The 14039-nt window shown below is 55.7% G+C and overlaps 1 protein-coding gene across 1 annotated transcript in view; it reads left to right on the plus strand.

The window, feature by feature from the left end:
* Window positions 1-14039, plus strand: part of HMCN2 (hemicentin 2) — a 153430-nt gene that overhangs the window by 119524 nt on the left and 19867 nt on the right. Inside the window, 14 exon segments of the mRNA XM_036856498.1 lie at window positions 486-627; window positions 714-858; window positions 1736-1863; window positions 2493-2649; window positions 3448-3569; window positions 4422-4586; window positions 5853-5960; window positions 6195-6329; window positions 6643-6777; window positions 7334-7524; window positions 8898-9111; window positions 10378-10512; window positions 11507-11697; window positions 13247-13328. Of these exon segments, the coding sequence (XP_036712393.1) occupies window positions 486-627; window positions 714-858; window positions 1736-1863; window positions 2493-2649; window positions 3448-3569; window positions 4422-4586; window positions 5853-5960; window positions 6195-6329; window positions 6643-6777; window positions 7334-7524; window positions 8898-9111; window positions 10378-10512; window positions 11507-11697; window positions 13247-13328 (2050 nt within the window).

Raw genomic sequence — 14039 nt, forward strand, 5'->3', positions numbered from 1 at the left:
CACCCCTGTTACTATTGTCACCCCCATACTGTGGATGGGGACACCGAGGCAAGGCTAAGATTTGCACCCCAGGGCTTCTGATGCATATCTGTGCTGTACCTTTGAGCTATGCTTAGTGGCTGTGTGGCCTGGGGCCAGTTACTGAGGTTCTCTGTGCTCACCCCTGAAATGCGGTCAATTTGCTGCTGTGGACCCAAGGATTGTAGATCTGGTGGAAGCTCCAGCTCCTAGTGTGAGCATGAGTCCCCCCTGCAACATGCCCGACAGGCAGAGCTCCAGGGAAGATGCTCTTTCCCTCCCAAAGGAGCCTATTTCCCCAGAAAGTCCTCAGCTGGGCATCAGTTCAGGGGTTGCAGACCGGCCCAGAATGAATGGGGCAGAGACCACTGTCCGGCCCCGCTGGTTCCTTGGTCCTGGTGCGTGGGGGGCTGGCCTGGCCCAGCCCAGCACTGATGAGGGTCTCTCCACCCTGGGGGTCTCTACAGGCAGATGCCCACACCCAGTTCCCAGAGCAGGGCAGGTTCCTCCAGCTGCAGGCCCTGAGCACGGCCGACAGTGGCAACTACAGCTGCACAGCCCGCAATGCTGCAGGCAGCACCAGCGTGGCCTTCCACGTGGAGGTCCACAGTGAGTGGCCCCACCCCACCCGCCCTGCCCAGCCCCCTGAGAGCGACAGGGTCCCAGCACCCGCTCCCTCTGTGCCTCTCCTCCAGCGGTGCCCACCATCCGGCCGGGACCACCTGCAGTGAACGCCTCCGTGAACCAGACGGCTCTGCTGCCCTGCAAGGCCGACGGTGCCCCCCCGCCCCTTGTGAACTGGCGGAAGGACGGCATCCCTGTGGATCCTGAGAGCCCCAGGTGGGAGCTGGTAGGGGAGGGCATCAGGGAGGGGCTCAGCTACCTCTTTATGGGTTGTAAACGGAAGCCCACCTGGGCAGTTGGAGCAGAAAGGACATGGGTCTTCTCAGAACCCAAGGACATACATGCCCATTCCTTAAGGGCGTGAGAACCCCTGGTGGCTGTCTGTCTGTCTGTCTAGGTTTGACTCCTGGTTGCTAATCTCTGTTTCTGTGGTGGGGGCGCTTCATGCCTCTCTCCCTCTCAGACCAATTTTCTACACCTTCTTTCTCTAAGAACATGGGAACATGGCAGAACGGCTCCCTCCACACACCTCCCCCCCGCCCCCCCACCCCCGGCCAAGTTATAGCTGCTCTGTTCACACAACCTGCAGACCCCAGTGAGCTTGTCTGTGAATCCCAGTTCCAAATTCCCAGGGCAGAGAATTCCATTGGCTCAGACTGCATGATGTGTTCATCCCCCGTCCAACTGGCTGTGGCCGGGGGCGGGGTCACACAGTACAGACATGGCCCATGGGAAAGGGCAGTTTTCTGACCTTATTGAGGGGCTGTTCTCAGAAAGGGTTGGGGTACCACTGCCCTCTGGCTCTTGGGGGGAGGCTGGGCCCAGGTGGGAGCACGGGAGGCCCGAAGCAGCCCCTCTCACCCTTTCTGATGCTGGGTTGTGGTGCAGGTTGCTGCCCAAGGCTGTGGCCCCACGCCCCACCCCCCCACCGACCTTGGCCTCACAGATGCAGGACTCCTGAGTTAGCATCCTCTTGCTCCGAAAGCCAGAGACCAAGGGGAGGGTCTTGCTGGAGACACCACCAGGGGTCCAGCTCCTCCGTAGGGACTTGCTGGTCTGCCGGTATCCATGGCAACCCCTCCCTGTGTTCCAGATTTCAGGTTCTGCCTGAGGGTTCCCTGAGGATCCAGCCAGTCCTCGCCCAGGATGCCGGCCACTACCTCTGCCTGGCGTCCAACCCTGCAGGTTCCGATCGGCAGGGCCGTGACCTCCGGGTCTTCGGTAGGTAGAGGAGGGAAGGTGTGTTTTTTTGCCTTCAGCATCCACCCCCTTGTCTGGGCCGGGTCCTGCTTAGTTTCTGGGTCATCTTAGCCATCAGGAGCCAAGAGCAACGATCTCCAAATGTTTTTGACCATGAATCCTATTAATAAAAAGTTTTGAGCATGTACACTCAAAGATGCATATTTATCTTTATGCATACATTATACACACTTACTACTATACTATTATATTCAATGACAAAACATGCACAAGCTGTAAAACACTCAGAATCACTGAGCCAGGTGCTCTAATCTGCTCTTCAATCCCATTGATCACCTGGGTGGAGGCTGCGCTGCTGGGCCCTAGCCTCGGGTGGGGCCGCTGGGGAGTTGCGCTCTGGAGGCCCCATTTCCAGGAGATGTAGTTAGGGGGATACCAGCCTCAGGGGTGGTGGTCAAAGGCCCCATCGCCCCAGCTTTGGGAGCCCGTTGGAAGATCCGCTCGGGGAGTTTCTCCTGCCTCCTCGCCCCTGCTTCCTCGGGGATGGGCTGAAGGTGGTCGGAGTATCTCCTGCTCCTGGGCTTCCCCTTAGAGACCCCCGCCCTGCCCCCATCCTGTAGCCCGTCTCCTGATCACTGTTCTCTCCCCAGAGCCTCCAGCCATCACCCCCGGCCCCTCCAACCTGACCCTGACTGCTGACACCGCCGCCTCACTGCCCTGTGAGGCCAGAGGCTCACCCAAGCCCCGTGTGGTCTGGTGGAAGGACGGACAGAAGCTAGACTTCCGCCTGCAGCAGGGAACCTACCGGTACTGAGCTGGTCCTTCTGGGAACGCCATGAGATGCCCGGGGTGGGGAAGGGCGTGCCCGTCTCAGAGAAGGGGAGCTGGGCCAGAACCGAGGCAGGGGCGCGCTCGGGTCTCACCAAAGCCAGCACCAGAACTTGTGTCCTGACTTCAAGGGGCCAGGAGGGTCTTTACACTAAGATACCTGGTCGGAGGTGGGGGCATTTGGGACATACAGCCAAATGGAAAATGTATGGCCTTTGCAAGCACTTTAGTCACTATTGAAGAACCCACGTAGAAGCCCAAGTTCATGCCGGTTGAGCCTGGACCCATGGCTCCTGCAGGAGCCTCGGTCTCCGCGTTTCTCAAAGGCAGCTGATCCTGAAATGATCCCTGGGAGTATTAAGGGGTCAGTTCACCAATTAATTCACCAAATATTTGTTGTGTTAGGCGCCAGATCTTCGTGGAGCTTTGTGACTAAGCAGGTGTTCAGTGAACGCAAGCAGTTCTGATCAGGGCTTTGGATATGGTTACTATTACAGAAGTTATCATAGGTGGTGACTGTAGAAAATTTTTAGGATTATGGAGAAACCCAGAGGCAAACATTAAAATTGCCCACAAACTGAACAGGTAGACCTTGGGAGGTAGAAAATTCTAGGAGAAACTTCTAGAGTCGAGGCTGGGGGCCGGTTACAGGAAGGGAAAATAGTCATGAAACACATCCCTCGCCTCCAAATTCCCCGGGTAGGGAGGCCACAGCTGGCTGGTTTCAGGTCAGCCTGGCCAGTCACTTAGCAGACAACCGTCCGTCTGTCTGTCCAGGCTCCTGCCCTCCAACGCCTTGCTCCTCACAGCCCCCAGCCCCCAGGATTCAGCCCAGTTTGAGTGTGTGGCAAGCAATGAAGTGGGCGAGGCCCACAGGCTCTACTGGGTGACGATTCACGGTGAGTTCACGGTCAGGAGTGACTGTTCACAGCGAGGGCAGATGAGGAAGCCGGGATGGGGACAGTGCCTCCCTCTCCTGGGTGCTCTCTCTGCCTCCAGGGACCTGCACGGGTTCCCTCTGAGCCTTTCTGTGCTTCCCGGGTCACCGCCTCCAGGAAGCCCTCTCTGATCCTGCCCTCCCACACTGACATAACCCAACTCCAGCACAGTTCCTGGCCTGTGGGAGCTCGTAGGCAAGGCCTCTCCCCAGTCCAGAATGTTCTGAACCCAAATCTGACCTTGTCATCACCCCAGTTAAAATCCCTCCCACCATGGATGCCCACTGCCCTCAGGATAGAATGCATGGTGTCACCTGGGCCCAGAAGGTCAGCCCTGCTGACCCCCCAGGTTCAGCTCACCCCATGGTGTGCCTCACTCTGGGTTGCATTCATGCCTCTCAGCTTTTTGTTCCTTACCTCGGGGCCTTTGCACATGCTGTTCCCTCTGCTGAACACTTCTCCCTTCACCCAGGCAATATCTGCTCTTCCTTCAGATCTCAGGTTAAATACCGCATGCCCCAGAGGCCTTCTCTGGCCTCCCTCACTCTGTGCCCCCACCAAGCTCCCTTGTCTTGTGAAACGCTCCCTGAGATACCTGTCTGGTATCTATAGAAAGCAGTTCATAACTATCCCACACGCCCAGCAAAACACATCTGAGTGAGGAAATGTGACTGCTGCACCTCCCTCCCTGGAGCTTCGTCACTGATGTCACCTTGTGTCTTAGTGTGTTTATCCTTCTCGTCCACCTGGCCCCATGGCTGCGTGTTCCCCAGGGCACCTCAGCAGGGCCTCAAGCCTTGACTTGCATTTCAGTGCCTCCCACCATTGCCGACGACCAGACAGACTTCACCGTGACCATGATGGCGCCCGTGGTCCTCACGTGCCACAGCACAGGGGTGCCAGCCCCAGTTGTGTCCTGGAGCAAAGCAGGCACCCAGCTGGGGTTGCGGGGGAACGGCTACCGTGTGTCACCTTCGGGTAAGTAAGGGTGAGCCACGTGGACCTGCTGCTGAGGGGACACTAAGGGCCATTGGGCAGAGGCTGTGAAAGCAGCCCGCTGGGGCCTGGTGGTTGAGAAGATGGAAAGTCCTGGCCTGGCTCTGCCATTCCCTCACTGTGTGACCTGGGAGAACCCCCTCGCCCCCCCGGGCCTCAGTATCCCCATCCACGCACTAGAGTATTGATATCCATCAGTCAGTCCCTGATGCTAGTTGGTAAATTGGTGCTCCTTATGGCAGAATGAGAAAAATAATAGCTACATGAGAGTTTTCATAAAGCTAGTTTTGGCTCATTAGAAGGATTGTCCTTTATTCTGAAATAATGCTTTTCTTAATAATTTGGTGTTGAAAGTGCCTTTCTTTTATGAAATTAAGGTGATAGTACATGGTAATTTTTTAAGTGTCTTTGCTTATTAAAATAAAAAGCTGGCAACTTTATGGGGATTCTCTAAATTAAATGTATTTTTTAGTTGGTTGGTTAGTGAAATCCTAAAGTCTGTGAACCACTGGCCAGATCTGTGGTTTTCAAACTCTTCCAAACCAATAGAACACTTCCTTCTGACAAGTGGTTATGGGGAAGCCCAACACGTGAGAGAAGCTAGGTTCTGGTTCCATTTGGGGCTGGGATGGGGGCTGTGGGGTGGTCCAGAGTCAGGTGGGCCTCGCTCCCTTTGCCCCCTCAGCAGGCCCTTAGGGGTCCACAGGGGATGGTTTAGAAACCACCTTACCTGACTGTTGCAGCCTGTGGTCTGGGAAGGTTAAAATGGTATTCATTGAGCAGCCAAGGCTGAGGGAGAGAGGGCAAAGGGAGGACAGAGGAGGCAGCAATCCGGGGAGGCTTCCTGGAAGAGGCAAGTTTTGTGCAGAGTGCAGCAAGGATAGCAGGGTGAGGGCCCATGGAACTAGGCACGGGCGGTCCAGGGATTCCAGGCCGGGTAGTGGCAGATCCCGGCACATCACAGCCAGAAGGGTCTAGAGATCATCCTGTCTGATTCCTCATTGTACACCTGGCCCAGAGACTAGAAGTACCAGAGGGTAGAAGAGACTTGCCTACAGTAATGGCCTGAGCAGGGAGCAGAGGCAGGCCCAGGTTCCCCCGTGCTGCTTACAAATGGGCAGGGAGGCAGACTGAGTGGCCTGTAACAGAGACACCAGGGTTGGGTGTTTAAGAGCCCTGCCGGCTCCACCCCTGGGACATCTGTCCCAGGCCCCCTCACCCCTCTCTGTGCCCTATTCCCGCCTACAGGTGCTCTGGAGATCGGGCAGGCCCTCCCCATCCATGCCAGCCGATACACCTGCACGGCCCGCAGCTCCGCGGGCGTGGCCCACAAGCACGTGGTCCTCACCGTGCAAGGTAAGCATCCCCCAGGCCAGACAGCCATGGCTCTTGGGGCAGGGAAGCCGGTGGAGGGCCAGAGGATTCTTCGGGAGAAAAGAAATAGCCTGCCCGTGTCCTCCTTTCCGACGTTTCCGCAACCCCTTGCTCCCTTTAGCAGCCTCTCTCTCCGGTGCTCAGACGGCCCCTGGTTGGAGAGGCCTGGGTGTTAACGGTGTCCCCAGGGACCTCTGCAGCCCTGTTCCTTTGCAGCCTCCCCCGTGGTAAAGCCACTACCCAGTGTGGTCCGGGCGGTGGCAGAGGAGGAGGTGCTGCTGCCCTGCGAGGCCTCGGGCATCCCCCGGCCGAGCATCCGCTGGCAGAAGGAGGGGCTCAGCGTGCCTGCAGGTGAGTCTCCTTGGCAGCCAGCGTGGGTGGGAGGAAGACAGTACGAACCTGCGGTCCTCCTTCCTGCCCCTGCTTCACCTCCCGCCTTCCCGTCTCCCCTCACCACCCCAGAGCCCTTGATTCTGCCTGAGCACTCGGTGGCTGGGTTGGGAGGTTGGGTCCGGCTTCCGTGCTCGCTCTGCTCCCTCGTCACCCTGTGGCCACAGCAGGTCACTTGTCTGGTCAGACAGAACAGCCCAAGCAGCCTTCCTGCCCTCCTTGGGGGTCCTGTCGCCCCAGCGACCGGCCCCCAATTCCTTCCCGCCAAATCCAGGGGTGAGTACCCAGGTCCTAACCAGTGGACAGCTGCGGATTATCCATGTCAGCCCAGAGGATGCCGGGAACTATTTCTGCATCGCCCAGAACAGCGCAGGCAGTGCCCTGGGGAAGACTCGGCTGGTGGTGCAAGGTGGGCCCCGGGGGTGTGCGTGGGGCTGAAGTGGACCCCAATGAGCTAGGGCCTTTGAGGCTCCTGAGAGCCCCTCCCTTCTCTGCCCAGCCCTGGTCCCTGGCGGGGCATGTCCCCGCATCCACCCCTACCCCAGCACGGCTTGTGGTTCTAGAAGGAATTCAAGAAAAAAACGGCTCCCATTTTGCACCCAAGGTCTGGCTCCAGACAGTAACTCCAGAGTCCCCTCTGCCTCCTCTGGCCCCTCCTGGGAAACTAGTCTGGTCATTCTTCGTTCATTTTGGCTTTCCAGTAGCAATAGCCATTTCTGTCCCTTTAGTCACTGTGTGTGCATGTGGGTGAATGGGTCACTCTGTCACAGCTTCACCAAACTCGAGAGAGTCCCCAGATTACCCAGACCACGGGGCCTATGACCAGGGGCCGGTGGGGGCAGCAGACAGGGGTGGAGGAAGGGGCTGAGGATGTGTCTAGTGCCAAGGGCACTGGGGCAGGTATGGCCCACCCCAGCCTACCCCAGCCCAGCCCCGTCACCGAGGGGACCTCCCTCTCCCCACAGTCCCGCCTGTGATCGAGACTGGCCTTCCGGACCTGTCCGCCACCGAAGGCTCCCACGCCCTCTTGCCCTGTATGGCCAGCGGCAGTCCTGAGCCCGACATCACCTGGGAAAAGGACGGCCAGCCTGTGTCTGGAGCTGAGGGGAAGTTCACCATCCAGCCTTCCGGGGAGCTGCTGGTGAAGAACTCAGAGGTGAGGGCCTGGCCCCAGGGATCAGAGGGGAATAATAGTAACAGCCGGAGCAGCAAACACCTGCTGAGCACCCCGCTGTGTGTCATGCTCTGTGCTGAATGCTGTGCAGTTTCTTAATCCTGGAACCTGGGGAAGTAGGTGTTATCACCCTAGCTACAGATGAGGAAACCGAGGTTCAGAGTGTACCCAGGTTTTGAAGACATGCTATTGCCAAGAGGCAGAACCAAGATTTGAATCAGGACCTCTATGGCTAGTCCCTGGGGGAGGGAAGGAGCCCTGGAAGAGAGGGAGGGGGGAGCGTGGCAATGACTTTGTGTCCCCAAACTGCCCCAGATGTTCTCATCTTGAGCTACAGGCGTGGGTGGGACCCCGGCTCCCTTCCCCCATCAGTACTCATCATGTTCTGTAATTACAAAAGAAGCCGCTGTCCAGATGGATGGGTGGGCACATCTCGAGGGGGCCGTGGGGGTGGGGATCCTGCCACACAGGGAGCCAGATGTGCAGGGGTGAGCGCACCAGCCCTGCTGGGATGCACCACAGAACTTCTCCTCTCGGAGAAGGCACCGAAAGCAGGACCCGCCTCAGGGATGATGGATGAGGTGAGCACAGGTGAGCGGAGTGCAGGTTCCGTTCTGAGCACATAGGAGGTGCTTAGTAAATGGTGACTGTTACAAATGTGTGGTCAGGCTTAGATTATGAAGGCTGAAAATTCAATTAACAATCAAATTAAGAAGGAAAAAAAGGGAATTTTTTGGAGCCAAACTGAGGATTATAACCGGGGAGACCTGTTAGAAGTAAAGGCACGGTCACATACATTTTCAAGACAAAGAATCATACATCAGAATGACATACTCGTATTTTACATAAAGTTCGCCAAAGACACATAGTCCGGGTAAGCAGGTACAGAGTGAACAGCGAGTCACCATGAGCCCTTACAGAGCTGGGAAAGAACGCTATCCTTTTAAGAAGTTACATTGCTAGCGTCAGAGGAAAGGAAAAAAAAAATGATCTTTACAGCTGAGCAGGCACACCCATCCTTGAGGAGCTCTGGTTAATGTGTAATGCAGATACACACTGCACATTAGGGATGGAAGGAGGAGGCCCAAAAAGACAGAGAATTTTATGTTTAATTTTTCTTGTCCTGCCTTAAAATATAAATTGTATTTCATCAGAGCGCATAGCCATATGAAGGCTGCAGGGAGGTGCAGTGGTGAAGCCGAGCTGTTTGCTAGCTGTGTGACCTTGGGCAAGTCACTTTGCCTCTCTGGGCTGGATGGTCCATGGGAACCTGCCAGGGAGCAGGTCCCTGGGGGCATTCTGGCCCATGTTGGGGTGGGGGCAGTTCTCAGGCTGACCCCTCCCTTTGCCCACAGAGCCAGGACGCTGGCACCTACACCTGCACTGCCGAGAATGCCGTGGGCCGCGCCCGCCGCCGCGTGCACCTCGCCATCTTGGCACCGCCTGTCTTCACCACCCTGCCTGGGGACCACAGCCTGAACCTTGGGGACAGGCTGTGGCTTCGCTGTGTGGCCCGGGGCAGCCCTACACCCCGAATAGGCTGGACTGTTAACAACCAGCCAGTCACAGGTCTGGGCCTGCTGGGGGCGGGTGGGACAGGGACCCAGGACCCTGGGAGGTTGAAGAGGATGGGCGGGGGGGCGCGGTGACCCAACCTGGTGAAGAGGAAGAGGGTACCAGTCAGCCTGTGGGTTCTGGGTCTCCAGACTTGGCCCTGCGTTGGGGCACAGGGCAAACACACATGTGGCCCTATGTGACCAGTCACATGTCAGACCCAGCAAGAAGCCACCTGTGAAAAAGACTCAACCCTGGAGACCTCAGGGCCAGGAGAGGGGCCTGTGCTCCAGCCCAGCGCTGCTGCTCCCATTGTGGGCCCCTCAACAAACTCCATTCATGGGGGACTCTTTCCTCTCACCTGGGTCCCCGGTGATGTTTAGGGAGGTCCAAGGCCTGCGCAGGCCCTGTGGTGTATATAGTAGGTACTCAATAAATGTCTGCCGAATGGATGAATTGCTAAGTCTCCTCCACTGCAAAGTGATATTTTCATACCCTCCTATACCCAAGTCCAGGTGCTGGGAAACGTGTGAGGCTCACCTTTGCACACCTGTGCAGAAGGCTTTGCCTCAACCTCACTGCTTCCTGGGCGGAGAGATCAGGAGAGAGATTCAGCCTCTCTGAGCCCAGCTCTTTGTCTTGAAATAGAGATAACAGGGGTCCTGAGGGCGGAATGATTTAATGCAGGAGGCTCGCTTGGCAGGGCCTTGCCCAGAGTAAATGCCGCATCGCATCCGTGTAGCACTTGTCCTTATTCCTGGTGTAGGGGCAGTGTCTAAGGATTACAGGGAAAACAAAGGCTGTAATAGCATCCATCTAGGGACTTCCCTGGAGGTCCAGTGGTTAAGACTCTGCGCTTCCACTGCAGGGGGCACGGGTTCGATTCCTGGTCAGGGAAATAAGATCCCACGTGCGGTGTGGTACAGCCCCCCCCAAAAAATTAATTAAAAAAAATAGCATCCATCTATATGTAACTCATGACAATATCTCTATAAGTGGCACATGTTAATAGGCCCCCGAAGACCTACCCTTGGCCACTCATCATACTCGTGGTGTGGACTTGAAAATGAGAAAAGGCAGGTCTTCAACCTCATCTTCATCATCCGATCCTGTGCCTGCCACGATCGGATCCCACTTGCTTAGGCTTCCAGCAGGGAGGGGACACTTTGTGCCTTTATGAAGCACCTGCTGGATACCGAGGCCTGAGTTAAGTGTTCAGGGCAGGAGGTCCCTGGCACCCTGAGCTCAGAGCCCCCTGGGGCATCTCTTTCTCTGCCACAGAGGGGGTGTCCGAGCAGGACGGGGGCAGCACACTGCAGCGGATGGCAGTCACCAGAGAGGACAGCGGGACCTACATCTGCTGGGCCAAGAACAGAGTGGGCCGAGTGCAGGCGGTCAGCTTCGTCCACGTGAAGGGTAGGGAGTGACCACGTGGTCTTTCTCCAGACCTCTGCTGACCCAACCTAGTGGTTTTTCTAAGAAACTGGCCTCCTGATCTCTGAACTAGTACCTCTCCACCCTGGCTGGGCATTGGGATCTCCTGGGGGACTTTATAAAATACCGAGGCCCAGGTTCTACCCCCGACTCAGTAAAGGTGAGGCCTCGACATCAGTATTTTTTACCCTCCCCAGATGACCGGCTGTAGGCAGAACTGAGATCTGACTCATCAGCCTGAAGCACTACTCTCAGCTGGATGGTGTCAATGTGGGAGGGGGATGGGGGCCAAGGTACCCTGGCAAACGATGCGTGAATCTCGCCAGCCTCCCGGTTGCTCCCCACAGCCCTGCACAGTAACCCTCATGGCACTGTGACTTGTATGTCCAACTTTAGGATGGGAGGGTGGGGCTCGATGGAGGGGAATGAGCTGCCCAAGGCACCAGGATTCAACTGTACTGTTGGTAGATTCAACCTCAGGAAACTGGCAAGGATGAAAACCAGCACAGGGCATCCAAGAGCGGTTTAAGAGTTGCATGAAATGAGAATCAGGGACGTCTTAGTGTTGCTATGTCCAACAGAGGTGTCCTAATGATTGTGTAGTCCTTGTTTTCCAAAGTACCCTGCCGCTGGGCTAATCCACCTCTGAGCGCGAGTGTATGACACTCATACACTTTCTCCCCTCCTGTGCCTGTCTCAGGCATCACTAATCAATCATAGCACTATTCCCACTCAACTTCAAATCCTTCTCAGCAGAGTGTTCCTGGCAGCCACTGCCAGTCTAGTTCACTTGACCTGAGACACGGAAGCTGTATGCCATCCCAGATGTATTGATTCTACACAGCCACGCTGAGCCAGCAGGAGCCTCCATAGGTTCCTGGGGTCTGTCTGGCAGGCTTTTGGGGATGGATTTATGGGAATTTTAGCCTGAAGGAAACCTCCTTTCTCACTCCTTGTCCACTGTCACCTTGTGCAGAGGCTCCTGTCCTACAAGGGGAGGCTTTTTCCTACCTGGTGGAACCCGTTGGGGGCAGCGTCCGGCTGGACTGTGTGGTCCGTGGAGACCCAGCACCCAACATCCACTGGATCAAAGATGGCCTTCTGCTGCAGGGCAGCCGGCTCCGGCACTGGCTGCAGAATGGCTCGTTGACCATCCGTAGGACCGAGGCAAGGCGGGGCCTGGGCTGGGGCCACCTGGGACAACCCTCCACTTTATCTGATTATCCAAGACGGTTCTTTAGGTTGGCACCACACTCTACAGTCTACAAAATACTTTCCTGCCTGTACCCAGAGATTCTCGCCTGACTAACTAGGGTGACCTCCAGCCAGTGGCTTAACTTCTCTGTGCCTCAATTACCTCATCCATTCAATGGGGCTAATAATTGTTCTACCTCATAGATTTATAGCGAGGAATCAGTGAGATGACCCACACCAGGTAGTTAAGAGTGACTGGTCCCTCAGTAATGCCGATATATGTTACTAATAACAACCCCATGGAGCAGAGTAAGCGGATAAGAATGCCTCATTTTACAGATGAAGACACTGAGGGTCAGAGAGGCCCACAGCCAGTACGCACCCGAGGCAGGACCCCAGCCCAGGTCTCCTGATTCCTACTCCACGCCATTTCCAAAGCCTTGAGCTCGGGGGCAGCCCCTGCTTACCTTCCCTTCTGTGTCCCAAGTCCCAGTGGTCCTGCAGAATTCCACAGTTCGATGATGTCAAGGACTCAATCTTAGGGGTCCTTGATCTTGCCCATCTGGGAGCCTGTCTCAGACTGGTAAAGGCAGCAGCAGCAGCAGCAGCAGTAAGGGTTGCCGTGACCTGAGTATTTGCTGTGGACCAGGCACCGTGCCTCGCATTTAGGGAGCATGATTTCATTTGATGCTTACAACAATCTTATCGGTTATTATCCCCGTTTTAGAGATGGGGAAACTGAGGCTCCAGAGACATGGTGAACAGTGGAGCCCAGATTCGGTCCCATGTTGGACTGATGCCCAAATCTATACTCTTAATTGCGTGCCGTGCTGCCCGATGACAGTCCCTTGGGAGTGGCCTCTGGGATACTATCTTCTGGGCGTGGACAGTGGCCTCAGGCTGCCCCAGCTCCATCTCATGGTGGTGCTGCCACTCGGAAGCGAATCTGAGCCAGCATTCTTCCTGAGTTGCATCACTGCCATGGTCGTGGATATCCTGGGAAGAAACTTCCCTATCACCAAGGCCAGGAAGTGGTGCAAACCCTCCCCCTCTGGAAGACTCGCAGTGCGCACAATAAAAGTCCCCGGGAGCCTGCAGTGCTGAAACCTCTTCTTGTCTAACTCAGTGTTTCCCAAACTTGCTCAAACACGAAACCCATTTTTTAAGGAATTCCTAATAATGTGCCGTGGAGTCATAATACTTTAACGTGCACAATTTGGAAGAGGTGGATCTAAATCATGCTTCTGCAGCATATAGCTCCCCTTAGAGCAATGAGTTGTCACCACCCCGAGTTCCAGGGGTGAAAGGGGCTGGATTCTCTTTGGATTCTCTTGACAAGCAGCCATGGAAGCCCCCCTGGTGGAATCTGCGGGCCCCTGGCTGGTTGATGCTCTAAGCTCCTCCTGGTTAGATGGGTCTTGCTCCAGGTGCCCCTGTCTGTGCCCAGCTGTCCCCAGACGCTCCCCGCCCCCTCGTCCTCCTCTCCTGAATGCCACGCCCCCGCTCCCGTGCCCACCCACAGAAGGACGACGCGGGACAATACCAGTGCCTGGCGGAGAATGAGCTGGGCGCGGTGGAGAAAGTGGTGGTCCTCGTGCTGCAGAGTGAGTCTCAGCCCCACCTTCCCTGGGCCCTGGGTGGGGACCGGGTGAGGTGGGCACCCAGTGAGGTGGGCACCCAGGGGGCAGCTGTGCTGAGGCTGTGGCTGCCGCCGCCCGGGCTGTCTGATGGGAAAGGAGGGCCATTCTGAATATTTATTCAGAACACGCAGTTGAAGTCCCATGAACTGTCTCCCCAGTGTGGAATGGGAATTAGGGGCTGGTGAGTACTGGGGACCCAACAGCCAGGCCTGGGGGACCTGTTTATTCAGAACTCAAAACTGTCATTGAGATCATAGTGACAGCTCCTGTGTTTGCCAAGCAGGTTATAGCTAACAAAGCACTATGTGAGCCTCAAAGTAACCCTGTGAAATAGTCTAAATAGGGATTTTAAAAAAAAATTTTATTGGAGTATCATTGATTTACAATGTTGTTAGTTTCTGCTGTACAGCAAAGTGAATCAGTTATACATATATATATATATATCCACTCTTTTTTAGATTCTTTTCCCATATAGGTCATTCCAGAGTATTGAGTTCCCTGTGCTACACAGTAGGTCCTTATTAGTTATCTATTTTATATATAGTAGTGTGTATATGTCAGTCCCAGTCTCCCAATTTATCCCTCCCCCGCCAGAATGAAATAATGCCATTTGCAGCAACATGGATGAACCTAGAGATTGTCATACTGAGTGAAGTAAGTCAGACAGAGAAAGAC

The sequence above is a fragment of the Balaenoptera musculus genome, chromosome 6 (assembly GCF_009873245.2).
Source record: "Balaenoptera musculus isolate JJ_BM4_2016_0621 chromosome 6, mBalMus1.pri.v3, whole genome shotgun sequence".
NCBI lineage: Eukaryota > Metazoa > Chordata > Mammalia > Artiodactyla > Balaenopteridae > Balaenoptera > Balaenoptera musculus.